The 16,980-nt window shown below is 39.6% G+C and overlaps 2 protein-coding genes across 2 annotated transcripts in view; both read left to right on the forward strand.

Annotated features, from left to right (window-relative positions):
* Positions 1 to 4,913, forward strand: part of nol6 (nucleolar protein 6 (RNA-associated)) — a 31,764-nt gene extending 26,851 nt beyond the window's left edge. Inside the window, exons 23-26 of the mRNA XM_010778661.1 lie at positions 2,583 to 2,672; positions 2,791 to 2,991; positions 4,290 to 4,391; positions 4,544 to 4,913. Coding sequence (XP_010776963.1) covers positions 2,583 to 2,672; positions 2,791 to 2,991; positions 4,290 to 4,391; positions 4,544 to 4,693 — 543 coding nt within the window. The 3' untranslated portion in view covers positions 4,694 to 4,913. The remainder of the gene's footprint in view (positions 1 to 2,582; positions 2,673 to 2,790; positions 2,992 to 4,289; positions 4,392 to 4,543) is intronic.
* A 4,204-nt stretch (positions 4,914 to 9,117) lies between these two features.
* aqp3a (aquaporin 3a) lies at positions 9,118 to 14,864 on the forward strand. Its single transcript, XM_010778657.1, has 6 exons — positions 9,118 to 9,300; positions 12,465 to 12,591; positions 12,813 to 12,950; positions 13,106 to 13,221; positions 13,343 to 13,560; positions 13,706 to 14,864. The coding sequence occupies exons 1-6, from the start codon at positions 9,193 to 9,195 to the stop codon at positions 13,902 to 13,904; spliced, it is 906 nt and encodes a 301-aa protein (XP_010776959.1). The 5' UTR covers positions 9,118 to 9,192; the 3' UTR covers positions 13,905 to 14,864.
* Positions 14,865 to 16,980: the final 2,116 nt, after the last annotated feature.

A 16,980-nucleotide genomic window follows, 5' to 3' on the forward strand; every position in this document is an offset into this window, starting at 1 on the left:
TCTATTCCTTTATATACTATGTAATACTACTATACTTACTATTACACTTGTAGGGCGTCCAGACTGAGGTCACGACATGCATACCCTCTACTATAGAAGATAAATTAAAGTGCAAGTGTCAGTCAATAAAAACGGCCGGCAACGTCCTTCGCCGGCCCGTTTTATTTGACTGACCCGACTTGGGCACCTTTAATTACTTTAGGGGCGGTAAAAAAGCATGGTCAAGTGACCTCACGTTCTGAAGCTACAACAGGTAATGAGAAGTATAGTGTAGTAAAATTACATAGGAATCGAAATGGATGAAACTTTGAATGCGAAAACTAACACTCAAAGTCATGAAATAACTCGCAGGTAGACCCGGCAGGTGTCGTATCCTGTTCTGTAGGCACCCCCCGAAGTGACACCTATACTTCCTTTCTTTGCTTGAGCGGTATCTGGCCGTACAACACTTACAGTGTCACATACTGTATGCAGAAGTATTATTTTAAGCAACACATTAAACGTGGGGTAGGTACGTTTGAGAAACCGGCTCGAGATACACTTTTTGTTATATTCCATGGAATGCTCTTAACATCCCGATAGCAATGAATATCTTAAGTGCTTTGACAAAAAATCCATAAAAAAATGTCATCTGTGGAAGCCGTGGTACTGTAAAAAGCACGACCAATCATTTTAGCCTGTCCGGCTAAAATAACTGGATGGCCTACCTGCCTGCCAGCCTTCCATCTGTGCACAAACTTATCTCGTGCCCTCATTGGTCATGTGCGCGTTCGTATGTGTTGGAGGAGTGGCTCTGTAAGGAAGTGGCAGATTTTTTCCTGTTGTGTGTTTTCAAATTCTAGCGCACTCGAGCTGGTTTCTCCAACATTACCTACCCCACCTTTAAGATGACGAAACACTCGAGTCAAATGTAATTTAAAGTCAGATCCACAGTGATATCATAAACCTGTTAATGTACGCATTCAAACACTTTCTTTTTACCAGCTGTGTTCACCTTGCAGGTGCAACTATGTTGCTTTTATCCTGGATAAAGTGTTTAAATCATGGATGTTTAAAGTTTAACTTCTTCATTTGTCCAATATTATAGTTCACTTTTCATTCAGGAAATGAATGCTGCGCTGTCAGTACGCTTCTCCATGTTTGTGATTGGTCAAATGTTGCTAACCCCGCCCCTTTCATGTGAACGCGCACTCAGTCGGAGAGAGAAACCCTGGCTTGAGTTACCGAGTTGATAACCAGCGTCTTAGGACCGCTTAGCGAGAGTGCGTTTGTTTTGGATTAGGTAAGCCGGGTAACTCAAACATATCCAGGGTATGTTGAACTGGATTCGTAGTACATGCCTCTGGTGAAGTCAGGACCGATGCAGACTCGCTGTTTGAGGGCTTGATAACCCACTACCCCTTCACACTCGTTGGTTTGGAACAGCACTTAATGTGGCAGACCCTCCGCGAATGGAGGGGTAGGGGTAGTGTGTAGGGGGCGGTTTGGAATTGGGCCAACATTTGAGTTCCTTTTCACAAAGATCATTATAGGTTTAAAAATTGCATTTAACATTTCCATGATAAATGATAAGGGGTTTTAATCTTGTTAACTGTAAACCAAAAAACAAAAACTATTTTGTACAAGTTCTTCTTGTAAAAGTCATGACTAGTTTAAATGTTGGAAAAAATGGGTTTCAGTAGGAAGAAAGTTGCTTTAACTAATTAAATACCTTTTACCAAAGCCTAAGGAGATAAAGGCATAACATTTGCTAAAAATAGTGCAAATGGAATAATGGTGACGTCGAATTTCATAAAGAACATTTATTGGACAACTTCATGCATTGATTTTATATTGTCAAAAATGACAAAAACAAGAATCTTCAACCATTTTGCAGGTGTATAGATTTACTCGAGAGCCATAAAGATTAGATCCAATATAAGACACGGATCAATGTGCCCAGTGTGTAGCCCATATTCAGGTTAGCCCTGTACCCACATGCATTTACTTCAAGTCAGAAACACTGGCACATGAGCTTAGACTAACTTGTTTGGTTCCAGATGTAAATGTACAGTAAGTACGTTTTTGCACTGATACAAAAAACATATGGGTGTACTTTCATCAGACGTGTTGACAAAACACCGTAGGAAGCTCCTCGTAATACAACAATTGCTGGAAATCGCTCTATATAATGTTGTTCATGTTGTTATTGTCTTTTTTCGTGTATGGAATTGCTGTTTGTATTTTCTGTGCCCTGTGAAAGTGGATATTGAAAATACCACTGCTGATGTTACATTACATTACATGTTACTGCTTTTATCCAAACCGACTTACATACTCAATACTGTGGGCAATCCCCACACGAGCAATTTAGGGTGAAGTGTCTTGCCCAGGGACACAACGACATGCTGACTGCAGTGGGGTTTGAACCTTTGACCCCCTGATCCGAACACCAACGCACTAGTCCACTGCCTCCCCCATTGTGTAAAACCACAAATGAAGGGTTATATATTACATGATATGACCTTTCAGAATATCTTCAGTGAATATGAAATGCTACCGAGTGTAACCATAATAGTGTTGTAATTTGTGTGTGTCTTCAGATGCTACAGCGTGTGGTGATGGTGGCAGCAGAGAGTCTTAAACTACTGGAACATCAGTTGATGGACAGCAACCAGACACAAGATGTCAGGGTGAGTAGAACGCAGTTAAAGTGTCTCATTTACTATTATCTTCCTAAATATCCTACTATCGGAATGAATTAGGTTAGAATATTTCAGCCTTGTGATGCATTCGTCTGTGATTGTGCAGGTGGTCATGCGCCCTCCGCTGGATGCTTACGACGTGCTGATTCAGCTGAACCCCAAGCAGGTTCCCCTGCTCGTTCAGGCAGTGGACCCCCCCGCTATCACCTTCAGCAGAGGCACCATCGCCGGCCGTGCGGGCCAGACTGGAGGGGCCCTGCCTGTCGTGGACTACAACCCTGTGACCCTCTACTTGGCAGAGCTCAGAGTGAGTGTTGTCTGTCGGGGAGGATCTTGTGTTAAAAAGGATGTGTGGTGGTAATGAGGCCTCTTTGACACGGGATGTGGAAGCTATGCAGCAGGATTTGCGCATGCAAGTCGCAGCTAAGCTATCCAGGAACAAAGTCAATTCTTTGTGACATCCAGCAGCTTCCTGACATTAAAAATGAAATGCAGAGAAGAGAAATACCAAGAGGGTTCTTACATTGTTCACAAAACGGATAGATTTCCTAAAAACAAAGTCAACAACTTCTTCAGCAGTTAATGATCATGTCCTTCAACTTGTCCTTACACTCTGGTGCACCATTAAGCATGTTTAACGGCCAGGATCTTGGCTTGTTGTCGAGTAATCTGAACAAATAGGGCCTCTCCCTTTCCTTATTTCTGCTTTTTCTCCAATGATAGTGTGATAAATAGGACACAGGCAGACACAGGCACTTATGACGCTAAGACATATCTTTTTTTTTTTGCAGTGTATGAAAAAGTCTACACTTAATAATGATGAATCATGCAATCAATCCTAGAGTTAATAACAAGACCAGTTTATCAAGCAGAAGTTAAAGTGTTAAAGTAAACTTTATATCTGCACGCCTTCTTACTGGGAAGAGACGTTATGACAACATCACACCCGTTTTGGCAGATCTTCATTGGCTTCCTGTCAGTTACAGGATCCAGTTCAAGTACTTACTTGTTGTTTTTAAATCATTGCTTGGACTGGCACCACATTACCTGTCTGAGTTGTTGCACCGCCATGCTCCAGCTAGAGCTTTGCGATCAGCTCAGCAAAATATGTTGGTGGTTCCTCGGTGCAGGAAAAAAACCCGAGGTGTTGCAGCTCCCAGACTGTGGAACATATCCGGACTGCTGAGTCTATTAAACTTTTTAAATCTCAGCTAAAAACGCACTGGCGTTTAATACTAGTTGAACATTACATTTTTACGTTTGTATGTGTTTTTTTTATATGTTTCTAGTTATTGTGCTTTTGATCATGTTTTTAAATATTGTTTTATTATTGTACTCCCATTGTGTTATTTAATATTGTAGTTATTGCCTGTACAGCACTTTTGTCAACTGAAGATTGTTTTAAATTTGCTATATAAATAAATAAAGATTGAGATTATATCTAACTGAGGATTCGATTTTCCCTTGCTGTTCTTGTCCTGGCGTGTAGTTCTGTTTTGAATAAAACTTTCCCTTGACTTTTGGCCTAGAGCACTGCAACAAAATATGTTATATCACACTTGTGTCCTGAATGTCTACTCCATCATCTTACCTAATTTATTTCAGGAAGCTTTCGGGGACCTGGCCCTCTTCTTCTGTGACCCGCATGGTGGAACAGTGATCACAGTTTTGTGGAAGCCAAAGGCTTTCATGCCAACACCCTTTAAGGTAAGCCTATAGATGTCCTCCATCCATAACAAGCTTTATCTAAGTAAAAACAGCTTGCTTTGTTGCATCATGTGTCCTTAGGCCTCCATCCTCCTCTTGTCACACGTCAGCATCAACCTCTCTCCTATGTTTTACTTTTTCCTTTCTCACAGACGTCACAGCTATCAGCTCGGAGCGTGGAGGTGAATGGAGATGAAGCAAAAACCATTCCTAACGTCGAAGCTATACTGGAGGACTTCTGCGTCATGGGAAAGGGTTTGATCAAATCAGTGGAAGCCAGGACTGAAAAATGGTCATTTTAAACGCAGTATTTTCACCAGGTACATTACAGTGCATTACAATATCTTTGTTTTGTTTGTGCCTGACTTGAAAACTTCAAACAATGGAAACATAAAGACACCTTGGACATTTTGTTAACGATATTATAGGTTAATACATTTGCTGTTAAAGATGAGCCAGGTGATTGTTTTGTTGATGCAATATCATGTCTAATAAATGCTTATCTACACTTTTTGATTCACATTTGATCCCTTTGCCTTCTTTCTTAATCAGTAGATGACATTTGATGAAAGCTTGGCAGATTGGACACTACAGTGACTGACTTTTAGCTCTCACATTTTGTTCTGGAAATTTCCATGCTCCAATAAATGTACCCTAAATTATAGCACTTCATATATTTATTAGGTAGACTAAACCAGTTTATGTCTGTGCTTGTCGCTTCTGTTAATTAACGTTCATGAAACAGATGTTGTCAGCCTTCCCAACCTCTGTGACGATAAAGAGTGATGCAACAAAACCGTTTTTGCTGGTTATTCGCAGTGTGTAAATAGACCGAATATACGTACAGAACATAATGGGTACATTCAGTTAAACTGCTTTTATTCCCTGGTTTGACAGTAAGTCATGTACATGGACGTGTGTGTTTAAATCTGTAATAACCTGGATGCAGGTAGGCTTTTTGTTGCTTACAGACAGCTTGTTGCGTGACAATCCCTCTCTCCCTCTGCAAGGCTAGTGTAAGATTTCATGATAACCTGTTACTGAAAGGCAATAAAATCGGAGATGCAGGTGAGAGAGGTGTTTAACACGGCTATAAAATGTAGCCAAATATTGTCGGAATCGATGAACATTATGTTATGAACAAAAGAGTCCTTAATGTAATCTAGTCAAATCTATGCAAGAGGTTTGGTGAAAAATCAAAACGCAAGATGGTATTTCTAGTTTACTTTATGTCTTTAATACATTTGTTTATTACAATTTAAATTTGGTTTGAATTAGCAATTGTCTTACTGAAAATAATGACTTAACCTTTTTCTTTAAATGAATACATTTAGGAAAGAAATAATGATCTATCCGATGGTCAACGGTACAGTATAGATCCACAGTCTGTTTGTCACGTCACTGTGAAAAATATAGCCGTGAAAAGCACAGCATATAAAATGACAAGCGTGCCAAGATGACACATTCACCTGTGTCATAGGATGTGTATGAGTTTTATGTCTGCAGCTGTTGACAGACAAAGCCTGTTGTATCAATTAAAGTCTACCATAATTATAGAGAAAGTAGCAATGTACCGGTGACGACTTACTTAACCACACACACAGGACTGTGTGTGTTTCCTTCTCCAGGAAAAAAGGAGAGTGTTATAAATCATATTGTGTAATCTTGATCAATAATATGCTAGCTTTTCCCAGTTAACTCTTATCATTAAATCAACTTGCCACGTCCAAGTTTTGTCTGGATGCAAACCACAACTTGCCAAAATTCACTGGAATGATTCACTGATCATTTGCAAAACATATCATGGGAAAATTATTTGAGGATGCAAGATAAGTAACATTACGGGATCCCGAAACCTGGTGACAGTAACTTTGGGCATTACTCATGCCCAATGTCAGATTTCATGACCTGACATGACTTCAGATTTCCCTTTCACACAGTCGGGATTCATGCCATGGGGCTTGTTGCTGTACTGTAAAATGAAGTAGAGATTATCATGTGCTACTTTTAGGACTTTTGACCTGCATTGAAGTGTTTGAGACCTTTCATTTCAGTGTGTACTTGTTGCTAACCTAATCTTTGCCCGCAAGGCAGTATGCTCCCGCCCCATGTTCAATCTGGCTGAGAAATATAAATCTATCTTCACCTGTCTGTGCTCAAGCTGTCTTCCAGCCTATGATGGAAAACAACTGGCAAACTGGCACTCCTGCTGAAGACAAACACATCTGGTAGACATAAGGACATCACTCACAAACAGAAACAACAATGATCAGTGCAATTTCCTAAGGACCTCAGTCTTGTAAAAAAGGAACTTTATCAAAAAAGAAAACTGAGTTGCTATTTCCGAAAATGCATAGAAATTCATGTTGGTTCAATAGCTTTCCCTTATGTTTGTGGGTACCACCATTCTTTTCCCTTTCCGATTTACTGTCCTGCCTGTGAGCCAAACCATTCCAGGAAAAGTGATTCAAAACCATATGGCCCAAAAATGCAGCTCCTCTGGCCATTTTCTTCTGGAGGCCTGCATAGGTTAACTGAATCAGAAGGCAAAGTAGAATAAATAAAAGCACACTCCTCAATCTATCTTTGTAGAAGATGGCAACCCTGGCCAGGTAACATTTTTTACAAGATAATTACTGGTATATTCAAATGTTTGAGCCGATACCAGAGGAATTTAGGACTTGACCACATATATGCACCACAGGATAATGGGATAATGCAGTATAACTGAAAAGTTTCATACAAAAATAATGCTTATTTCCTATAACTACTTATCAATGTTCATGGGTATGCAGTGATAACCCCTGTCAAGCTGAGAAACCCTAACGCATCACAAAGTTGAATGTAATTCTTGTTAAATTATCAAATGTATTACTGTCGTCGATTTGGATTGCATACATTTATTATACCGAAATTCGAGTTAACATCCCTGCATGACACAGATGGGAATAACATTTTTGATGAACCAGTCATCTCCTTCAGCCCCTCCCTTCTCAATTAAGACTACATTGAAACAGTTTTTTGTGAAAGGTTGCGCAACATTCATTCCGCATGTAGGTTTGACGCTTGTGTTAAGACTGACTCAGAATGCCTCAGGGTCCTTAAATTATGAAATATGTCGCGTACTATGGCCTTAAGTGTATGAACTATGGTATGCCCATGCTCTCATTAAAAAACATTCTGCATGCCTGTGAAGTGGATTATTCCCACAGATAATCAAATTATCTTCACTTACTTCAGTTTTCATAGGTAGCAGCAGGGCCGCCCCTCCCTACAGGCCAATCATGCAGGCTGCATGGGGCTCCGCCTTGCGCAGGGGGCCCCGCCCAGAGGGCCTCAGCTGCTGTGTGCAGTTCTCCACGCAATTTTCCGCGTACCCCGCGATGTCACTTGGGGCACCAAGTTGGCCAGGGGCGGCCCTGAGTAGCAGGGATATTCTGTAATTGAAAACTAAACTAAATAAAGCTCTCTTGGCACGTGTATAAATATAGATATGCACAGAGGTTTAATGTTAAGGTAATGCAAGTGTATAATGTATTCCACCACCACTACAGAATAGGTATTGGTTCTTGCCCAGCAGTTTTTTGGTTCCAAATGCAAACCAGGTTTAAGGGCCGAGAGCCGGACTCGCTGCAGTGGAAACAGGAAAAACTGGTTCGCTATCGAGCACTGGCCTAGATCTGGCCCTGGAACCGCTATGGTGGAAAAGGGGTAGCTTATCTGTGGGATTTAAAAACTGCAAATGTTCTCACACCTCTTTTGAAAGCAGACAAAGAAGGTATAAAATGTAGTGATGAGGTTTCACACGGGGATAAAAGAACAGGACAGAGAAAATTAGGTGAGGGACAAAAAGGGAAAAGATAAAGATTTATGTGAGCGGGTGGGAATGAACCGGGCAAACAATATAAGCATTACTGTATGTGTTTTGTTTCTACTCTTATGAAGACCAACATATATTCATAATTATGTGAAATTAGGAGCATCTATCATATTTCAAAGGGGGTATTTTAAGACTGGAATTTGGGTTAAAGTTAGACTAATAATTATGTTATTAAGAAAAAAAAAATGTAAAAGGCAGATTGTTGGATTAAGGTTGATAAAGGCTCCATTTACTGTTAAGAGGATTTTGCAGTTCAGGCGGTTCTCCTTATGTTTGTCTATATTACTCAATTGCATAATCAGAGACTAGTTTTAGGAACTGACCTCAAATCTACAAAAAGTAGATAATAGAAAAGTTGAATGAGTTAGCAGATTTCGAGCACTAAGTATCTAATGCTAAATGTTGGGGGTGGCAAATATATTTGTTAAATGTGCAAAATAACATTCAAAGTAAACTTAATTGCATGTCATCAAAATCAAATATATACACTATACTGTACACATACCACTTATTATAAAGGGACCTTTTAAAAAATCTAATTTAGATTGAGAAAGAAGACTCATCACAAATAATATATTTTTGTAGCTGCTGATAACCAGATTACACTTGGGGAAGCTATGGTTTTGAAAAGTGTGTGTGTGTGTGCGTGCGTGCGTGCGTGCGTGCGTGCGTGCTTGCTTGCTGTGCTTGCTTGCTTGCTTGCTTGCGTGCTTGCGCGTGTGTGTGAGAAAGTGTACCAGTGAGAATACCTCTCAATCTGAATCACCCTGTGACATAAAGGGAGGTGTGGGGCAGAGGGTGGGGCCCCTAACCAAGCCTGTCTTGCTTATATAAGAGGAGCCCAGTCCTCCCAGCTTCACAGTCACTCAGAGCTACATCCATCTCGCTTCTCAAAGTCCTATCAGCCTCCAGAAAGAAAACATGGGCAGACAAAAGATGTATTTGGACAAACTATCCCGGTTCTTTCAGATCCGAAACCTGCTGCTGCGTCAGGCCCTGGCCGAATGTCTTGGAACCCTCATCCTTGTGGTATGTGTGTGTGTGTGTGTGTGTGTGTGTGTGTGTGTGTGTGTGTGTGTGTGTGTGTGTGTGTGTGTGTGTGTGTGTGTGTGTGTGTGTGTGTGTGAGAGAGAGAGGGAGTGTGTATGTGTGTGAGATAGAGTGTGTGTGTCTGTGTGTGAGAGAGAGAGAGAGAGAGAGTGTGTATGTGTGTGTGTGTGTGTGTGTGTGTGTGTGTGTGTGTGTGTGTGTGTGTGTGTGTGTGTGTGTGTGTGTGTGTGTGTTTGCATGGCACTTACTTACTTTCTTCCGATGTTGCAATATGATCAATAACCCTTCATATGACAGCATTCTTATTGTATCGTGTTTGAATGATTGCAAAATAAACATGACATTTATAAACCATTGATAGACTTCAAACTGAGTATAAATTGAGTTTACTGAGTTCATAACAAACAGGTAAGTAACAGGTTGTTCAGGACTTGATGCTTTGTAGACAAAGGAGGTTTTAAGATGACACCTATAATTGCTTGGAAGCTTTGATCCCGGAGCCAAGACCTCATGACATCCTAATATTATTTAATTTGGTTTTTGTGTGTTGTCAAAGTGCATGATAATGTCAAGGCTAAATAATAAGTCAGTATCAAAGGCAATAAGTTTGCAAACTGCACTTTCAAACATCAGTAATTGTTTAAGTGTTGTTTAAGCCATATTAATATATAAAAGCTGTTTTCGTTTGAAAGGATCATATGAACATTGTTGCACTGTAGCATAAACAGACACTTGCTTTGTTAATTAAGTAAAAGAGATCCATAGGCAAGGTTATCTACACTGATAACAAAGGCTGCTCTTCAATAAAATGGTTTCTACTAACCCTGTGTTGGTAGAAACGTGTCATTTAATTGAAATACTTTAAATACTCCAGCTTAGTGGGCAACCTAAAGGCTCTTGAAAAGTGTGGCTGTGGTGAGTTTAGTGACTCATTTTCAGGGATAAACAAAGCCATTTCTAAAGGCATAGAAGCGTGGTACTTTTAATTTAATGAAAACATTTGATTCTGAAACACAATCCAAGTGAATCTTACAATTTATTTAAAAGATATCTCATATTTCCCTCCATTACACCTTAGACCGAATTTCAATTAGCACAATATAATATATAAATGAATACATTGTAAACACAGATGTGCACAGGTCAACTTCTTACTTTATAAGAGTTAAGGACTGAACATATTTACTTATTGTTGTTAGTCACACATTTAGCATGTTATGTGACAGAAAGGTGTGGCAGAGTAATTTAATGGTGACACATGTGGATGGCAGCACTGGGAGAGTCATGGCAGAACAAAAGGCAGCACATCACAGGCGTGACTGACATAATTCCCATCAGAGATATTCTCTCTCTCACTTTTATATAAAAGTTCTCTCTCCAAATATCAGTGTGTCAAAAATATTTGTTTTACTAGGGACAAACTCAACAAGTCAAACTGCTTATTTAGAAATCAGCTACTAGGATAGGTGACGTGTGTGAGGGTGTGTGTACAGTAGGTGTGTTCAACTCTTTGATCGCATTGATTTGGCATTCTTGACATGTTTCCCTATCTCCTAGCAACATGTTCGGAGCATTAAACAGGATGTTTCTGAACTCAGGTCACGCTGAAGACATTGTGTGCCTACAGGCTGATGTCAGCATAGTGGTTTGTCTAGTCCGGTATAGGTCACTATAAAGGGGCTTTGGAAGTATGTCCTTGAAGGTCACCTATAGGCAGTTATTGTCTTTGGTTATCTTACTGTGACTGTTTTGTTAACCCCCTCAATGCACTTTCACAACGTGCACTTCAAACCAATGTCCGTGCCTTGAGTAGCCGTAGGGGGGGTTTAAGGCTCTTCATCATCACACAGGTACTGTTTTAGAAATTGGTTCCAGGCCAGCAATTTCTTTTTGTCTTGCCTTCAGCTCCTAAACAATTTCCAAATATGTGTTTTAGTAGACTGGCTACTGTGGGGTTTTCTTTTATAAGCTCCCCAGCTGTGCTAAAAGCTGGGAGTAGCTGCATGGAAGCGTGCAAGCTAAAGCAGCCAATTGAATGTTGGCTGAGGAGATGGTGGGGTGCTGTTAACTAACTACAGCATTATAGCAGCAACACAGCAAGTTGTTGGAATAATTCAACAGAGGGAACACACATTGGCAAATGAGCACTTAATATGGTTGGCTCACAGATTCAGAGACTTACTTCAGACCTTTCTAGAGGAATGTGATCCAATTAAGTAAATTGGCTCTTACTAGCTAATGGACCATCTTTGTAATCCGATGCCTCTGACATTAAGAAAAAAGTAATTCAGTATTTTTATTTTTATTGTCACATCACACAAGCATATCATGGCAAAACATCTGGAAGCCTTTCCCCCACGCTCCAAAAAAAGTAAGCCAAGCACATTCTAATATTTATGAAGTAATTTTCCAGTAATATCTGACTGGATAAGGGTTGGAAAAGAGTTTAGACTGAGCCCAGTGAGGATGAACTGCCCTCAGGCGCCAGTCCTTCTGAGTGTGGTTCCCCTCAAGCTTACCTCAACATTTGAGTCCTGCGGTCTGACTGAAAAGCATCCTCATCAGGGGGCTTACAGAGCAGAAGCCTAGACATGGACCACACATAGTACTCTTGCTAAACACATGAGCACACACACACACACACACACACACACACACACACACACACACACACACACACACACACACACACACACACACACACACACACACACACATAATCACACAGTGTGCAGAATAAACAGTATGGCACCTGTTTGGCCATCTAAAGGCAACATGTTCTTAAATCCTTCTTCATTTGACAGAACTAGTCCCGTCTCCCTTAAACATATGTTTTCCTCTTTTCCCCCATCCCTCAAGTAGAAACCGACCTGTGTTTTCCGCTTCCCAGAAAAAGCACTAAATGTACAGTATTCATGTTTTTTCTTTATACAAGTCTGAGACTAGGTCATGGTTTGTGTGCAAAATGGGCACTAGACATTCAAAAGGCCTTTGTATTTCTTTCAAATAACACCTCAATATCACACACAGTACCCATAACATCATCCGATTACTTGTCCCAACAAAGAAAACTACTTAAGCTATTATGTGCACAAGACGTTTTTGGAGCCAAGCATAAACCTGTTTTTTTATTCTCTCTTCAGATGTTCGGCTGTGGTGCCGTGGCCCAGCTGGTGTTGAGCGGTGGTTCCCATGGCATGTTCCTCACAGTCAACTTTGCCTTCGGCTTTGCTGCCATGCTAGGCATTCTGGTCTCTGGCCAGATATCAGGTACATATAATTAAATATTATGATTGATATTAAAGAACATGACTCAATTGGTATTATTTTTGCTGCATGAGATTAACTCCCTAATCAGAATAATGTAAAAATGTAACCCTTTTCAGACAGTTCTGGGAGTCTGCATTTCTTTTCTATAATTAGGTAATGAGGTTGCCTTTAGGTTTGGTTTATAAAATGCACTGACCTACTGTCACACTGTACATTTGCAGGGGGCCATTTAAATCCAGCAGTGACCTTTGCCATGTGCCTGCTCGGAAGAGAGCCCTGGAGAAAGTTCCCCATGTACTTCCTCTTTCAGACAATCGGTGCTTACTTCGGCGCAGCTATCATATTCGGCATGTACTACGGTAAGAGATGGCTTTAAAGATGGAGCGACATTTAAAAAATAAATCTTGTTACGACCATTTACAGTATATAAACAGATGTGAAATATACAACATTTGAACAACGGTCCAAATATAAAATGTTTTATGCTTTTCTTTTTTTGTTTGTCTACTTTTAGATGCCCTGTGGGACATTCCTGGAAGTTTTAATGTGACTGGGCCTAGAGCCACCGCTGGCATTTTTGCTACATACCCTGGAAAACATCTCACCCTTGTCAATGGCTTCTTTGATCAGGTACCCATTTAAAATGTGAAAACAGCTCTCATAAACTGAATTCAAACTTGACACATATATGTTACACAACTCAGGTGTCCAACTCACAATTTCCTCTTACATGTTCCCCTCCGCTACATAGATAATCGGCACAGCAGCACTGATTGTTTGCATTCTGGCAATTGTGGATCCACACAACAACCCCATCCCCCAGGGGCTGGAGGCCTTCACTGTGGGATTTGTGGTTCTGGTCATTGGATTGTCCATGGGCTTTAACTCTGGCTATGCTGTAAATCCTGCCAGAGATCTTGGACCACGTCTTTTCACCGCTATGGCTGGGTGGGGCAGTGAGGTTTTCACGTAAGTTCAAAGATTTTTAATAATTGTGTTTATGTGAACTTGTGACACTCTTAAAGTGCTCACTATCTATTGACCTTATTATTTCAGGACAGAGGGATTTTCTTGTATAATTAACTTCTTTTTTTTTTTTTTTGTCTCTCCGTAGGGTTAGAAAAGGCTGGTTCCTTGTACCTGTTTTCGCCCCTTTCATTGGCACCATTGTTGGTGTGATAATCTACCAGGTGATGGTCGGCTTTCATACGGAGGGAGAATATCGTGACCAGAAAAGGTCAGAGGAGGAGGTCTCACTCACCAATGTCAACTCCAATGAAAAAACAAATAACACTAGCAAAGAACATCTGTGAGCGTGTGAGAGAGCTACACAACAAAATATGCGCTTTCTGTAAATACCAACAGCCCAGAAATGTTCCTTCCATCCACAAATGTTTTTTTACAAACAATCTTCACAGCTGTTTAGATATTTCCCAAATAAGCTGTGTTTGGGGAAAAGGGACATTATTTTTTCATGATAAATGTATTGTATTATATTGTAAAGAACGATTGTGTGCGAGTGAGAGAAACATGACTTCATAAACACAGAATTACATTAATTCTTTTAGGGGATGAACATTTGGATCTTAACGTCTATAGCTCTCCAGTTTTAACAGTATTGTATGCGTTATACCTATTTTTTTTAAATAATATTTGACAACGTGTAATAAGACATACATTTTTTGGTCCAGAACCTTTCAATGTTAACATTTGAATTCATGGAAGTTGTCAGGAAATTGGGAAATAACATTTTTTAAACTTTGAAATAAAAGCTAGTGAAATGACTCCATGTTCATGTTATTCGTTAAAGTCAACGTTTTTGCTTAAAGCTTACATATGATAGTCGTAAATCCTTCCCACGAAATTCTTCACTGTACCATAGCTATCTAAAATCAGCCATATTAAAGCGGCTTTCTTTTTATAAACACTCTTTTTACCCTGTAAAAGCCCTAACCAGGAATTGTTAAACAAGCTTAGAAATATTGTGATATGTCAGCTAGAAAACATTAACCTTTGTATGACTTAAATGTAATCACAAGAATCATTTTAGCTTATAATTTCATGCTTGAGAAATATCATATATGTATTAACAAATGACTGTGTTTTTTTAAAGTACTACCACTACATTCTTATGAAGTTTTTACCTATTGACATCTTTCTTCCTTATGATTGTGGATGTTTGGGTGCTAAACTGGACTGTGAGCACCTTGGTAGATTGTATGTAGGTTAAGGGGAAATGCTTTTGTACTTATACAATAAAGTTTTGTTCTTGATTGTTGTACGTGGATCATGTTACGTTCTTGTGTGTAAGAGAATGAACCAGCCGGGTCGTAAGTTAGCAAAGCAGGAAACAGAGCGATTACTCCATTTGCTCAGCTGTTCTCTAATAAGGATGTTGTGTTTCCAAAAGGAGACTTACTCCTTATTATGCAGTGGAAAGCAGTACTTTGCACTGCTATTTAAAGGCTTCACTTTATTTCCAAGCAAACCTCAGTATCCAAAAAAACAGAACTGGGCTGCCGTCCTTTAGAGCATAAATCAAATAAGGCAAGGGTTCATTTTGATAGAAAATATTGCCCACTTGCCACCTATAATCAAGATATGGAAACGTGCAGGCTTAAATATGCCTGGTCTTTTTCCAGTATAAATCAGCAGTATTATTTAATGACAGGTCTGAGCAGGTCAGTTGCATGAGTAAAGTAGATTAAAAGCAGTTCATTAAGTTCATCCTTTTTCTTCATGATAACAAAGGGAGACCAATAAAATCACAATGAATCAAAATGACTAATATTGAGCTTACTTTCCCCTCCTTGTAGTGCATAACCAAGCCTTAGCCAGAGGGGAAATCATAATCTACTGTTATTATTACATGCAAAATACTATTGAAAATTCAAGATAAGCCTAATGCTGTTTGCTTTGAGGGTTACCAAAAGGTATAGAGAGGGGAAACACTGTACTAAGATTCAACAGGTTGTTAAACATGACTGCTGTTGTCACTGCTATTGAAAGGTTTGCCAAAAATCAGCAATGAAGGTTTGTCCGACTACTTTCCCCTTCTTCCACTCTTTATGCTTTGCAAAGCTATTAAAACCCAGATCCTACAATGGTGGTATAAATCTTAAACACAGAAGGAGAAATATTCAAAACAGTTCCTCGCAATAGGCAATGATAGACATTTCAAGCCAAAAGCCACAATGAAATATCAAGACCTAATGGTTTCCTGGAATCAAAGAAATTATTCAAAAATATCTTAACTGGGCTTTGGAAACTTGTAAGCATTATTGAGAGGTACACCATTTTCAGTTAATGGACTAACATGTGCAAACCTGCCACCATGGTTGAAAGAGCTGAGACAAACAACTCTCACCATGTGTTTTCTATCTTCAGCCGCCTTGCAAGGTATCCCACAGTATCCCGCCAGAGGCTCTGGTGGAATTCTAACATCAGATCAGGTTTGATGTATTATGGCTCTGTAAGATATTGTCTCGGTAAATCTTTGCCACTTTTATTATTGAATCATTATTTTGAGGTCCATAGGATTCACTTAGCTCCAGATGTAGCAGCTAGCCATATTCATCCAACCTTATTCAACCGCTTATTTCAACTACATAGACATTACTGGGAAATCAATGCCTTTAAATATGAAATCTAACGTTTGCCAAAATCTAACAACGATAAGCCAACATGTTGTTACGACCCATAAAAAGTAATAAAATAAAATTGCTTGTTTTAGCGGGTACTCAGCTGTACAATGAAAAATGTATGTGGACGTTAGTAATCTGGAAGGCAAGGCAAGTTTATTTATATAGCACTTTTCAACACTAGGCAATTCAAAGTGCTTTACAAAAAATGAAAGACATTAAGAAAATAGCATTTAAAATCAGTCATTAAAAATAAAAGTTAATAAAAGAAACAGTTTAAAAGAAAAAATACATGGATAAAAGTTACAGTGCAGTCTAAGATATGAATAGTTCAATTAAAAGCAGAGACAAAAAGAAAAGTCTTCAGCCTGGATTTAAAAGTAGTAAGAGTTGCAGTGGACCTGCAGGTTTCTGGGAGTTTGTTCCAGATATTTGGAGCATAATAACTGAACACTGCTTTACCATGCTTAGTTCTGACTCTGGGGACAGAAAGCTGACCCGTCCCTGAAGACCTGAGAGATCTGGATGGTTCATAATTTAGCAGGAGGTCAGAAATGTATTTTGGGCCTAAACCATTCAGTGCTTTATAAACCAGCAGCAGTATTTTGAAATCTATTCTTTGACACACAGGAAGCCAGTGTAAAGACTTCCGAACAGGAGTGATGTGATCCACTTTCTTAGTGTTAGTGAGGACTCGAGCAGCAGCGTTCTGAATCAGCTGCAGCTTTCTAATGGATTTTTTAGTGAG

The sequence above is a fragment of the Notothenia coriiceps genome, unplaced genomic scaffold (assembly GCF_000735185.1).
Source record: "Notothenia coriiceps isolate Sejong01 unplaced genomic scaffold, NC01 NC01_scaffold00019353, whole genome shotgun sequence".
NCBI lineage: Eukaryota > Metazoa > Chordata > Actinopteri > Perciformes > Nototheniidae > Notothenia > Notothenia coriiceps.

Bases quoted from the DNA above. Each gene is read 5' to 3' on its own strand.
- aqp3a (XM_010778657.1), top strand. From the start codon at position 9,193: ATGGGCAGACAAAAGATGTATTTGGACAAACTATCCCGGTTCTTTCAG. The intron at 9,301-12,464 runs GTATGTGTGTGT...TTCTCTCTTCAG, and splicing joins TTGGAACCCTCATCCTTGTG to ATGTTCGGCTGTGGTGCCGT. The intron at 12,951-13,105 runs GTAAGAGATGGC...GTCTACTTTTAG, and splicing joins CATATTCGGCATGTACTACG to ATGCCCTGTGGGACATTCCT.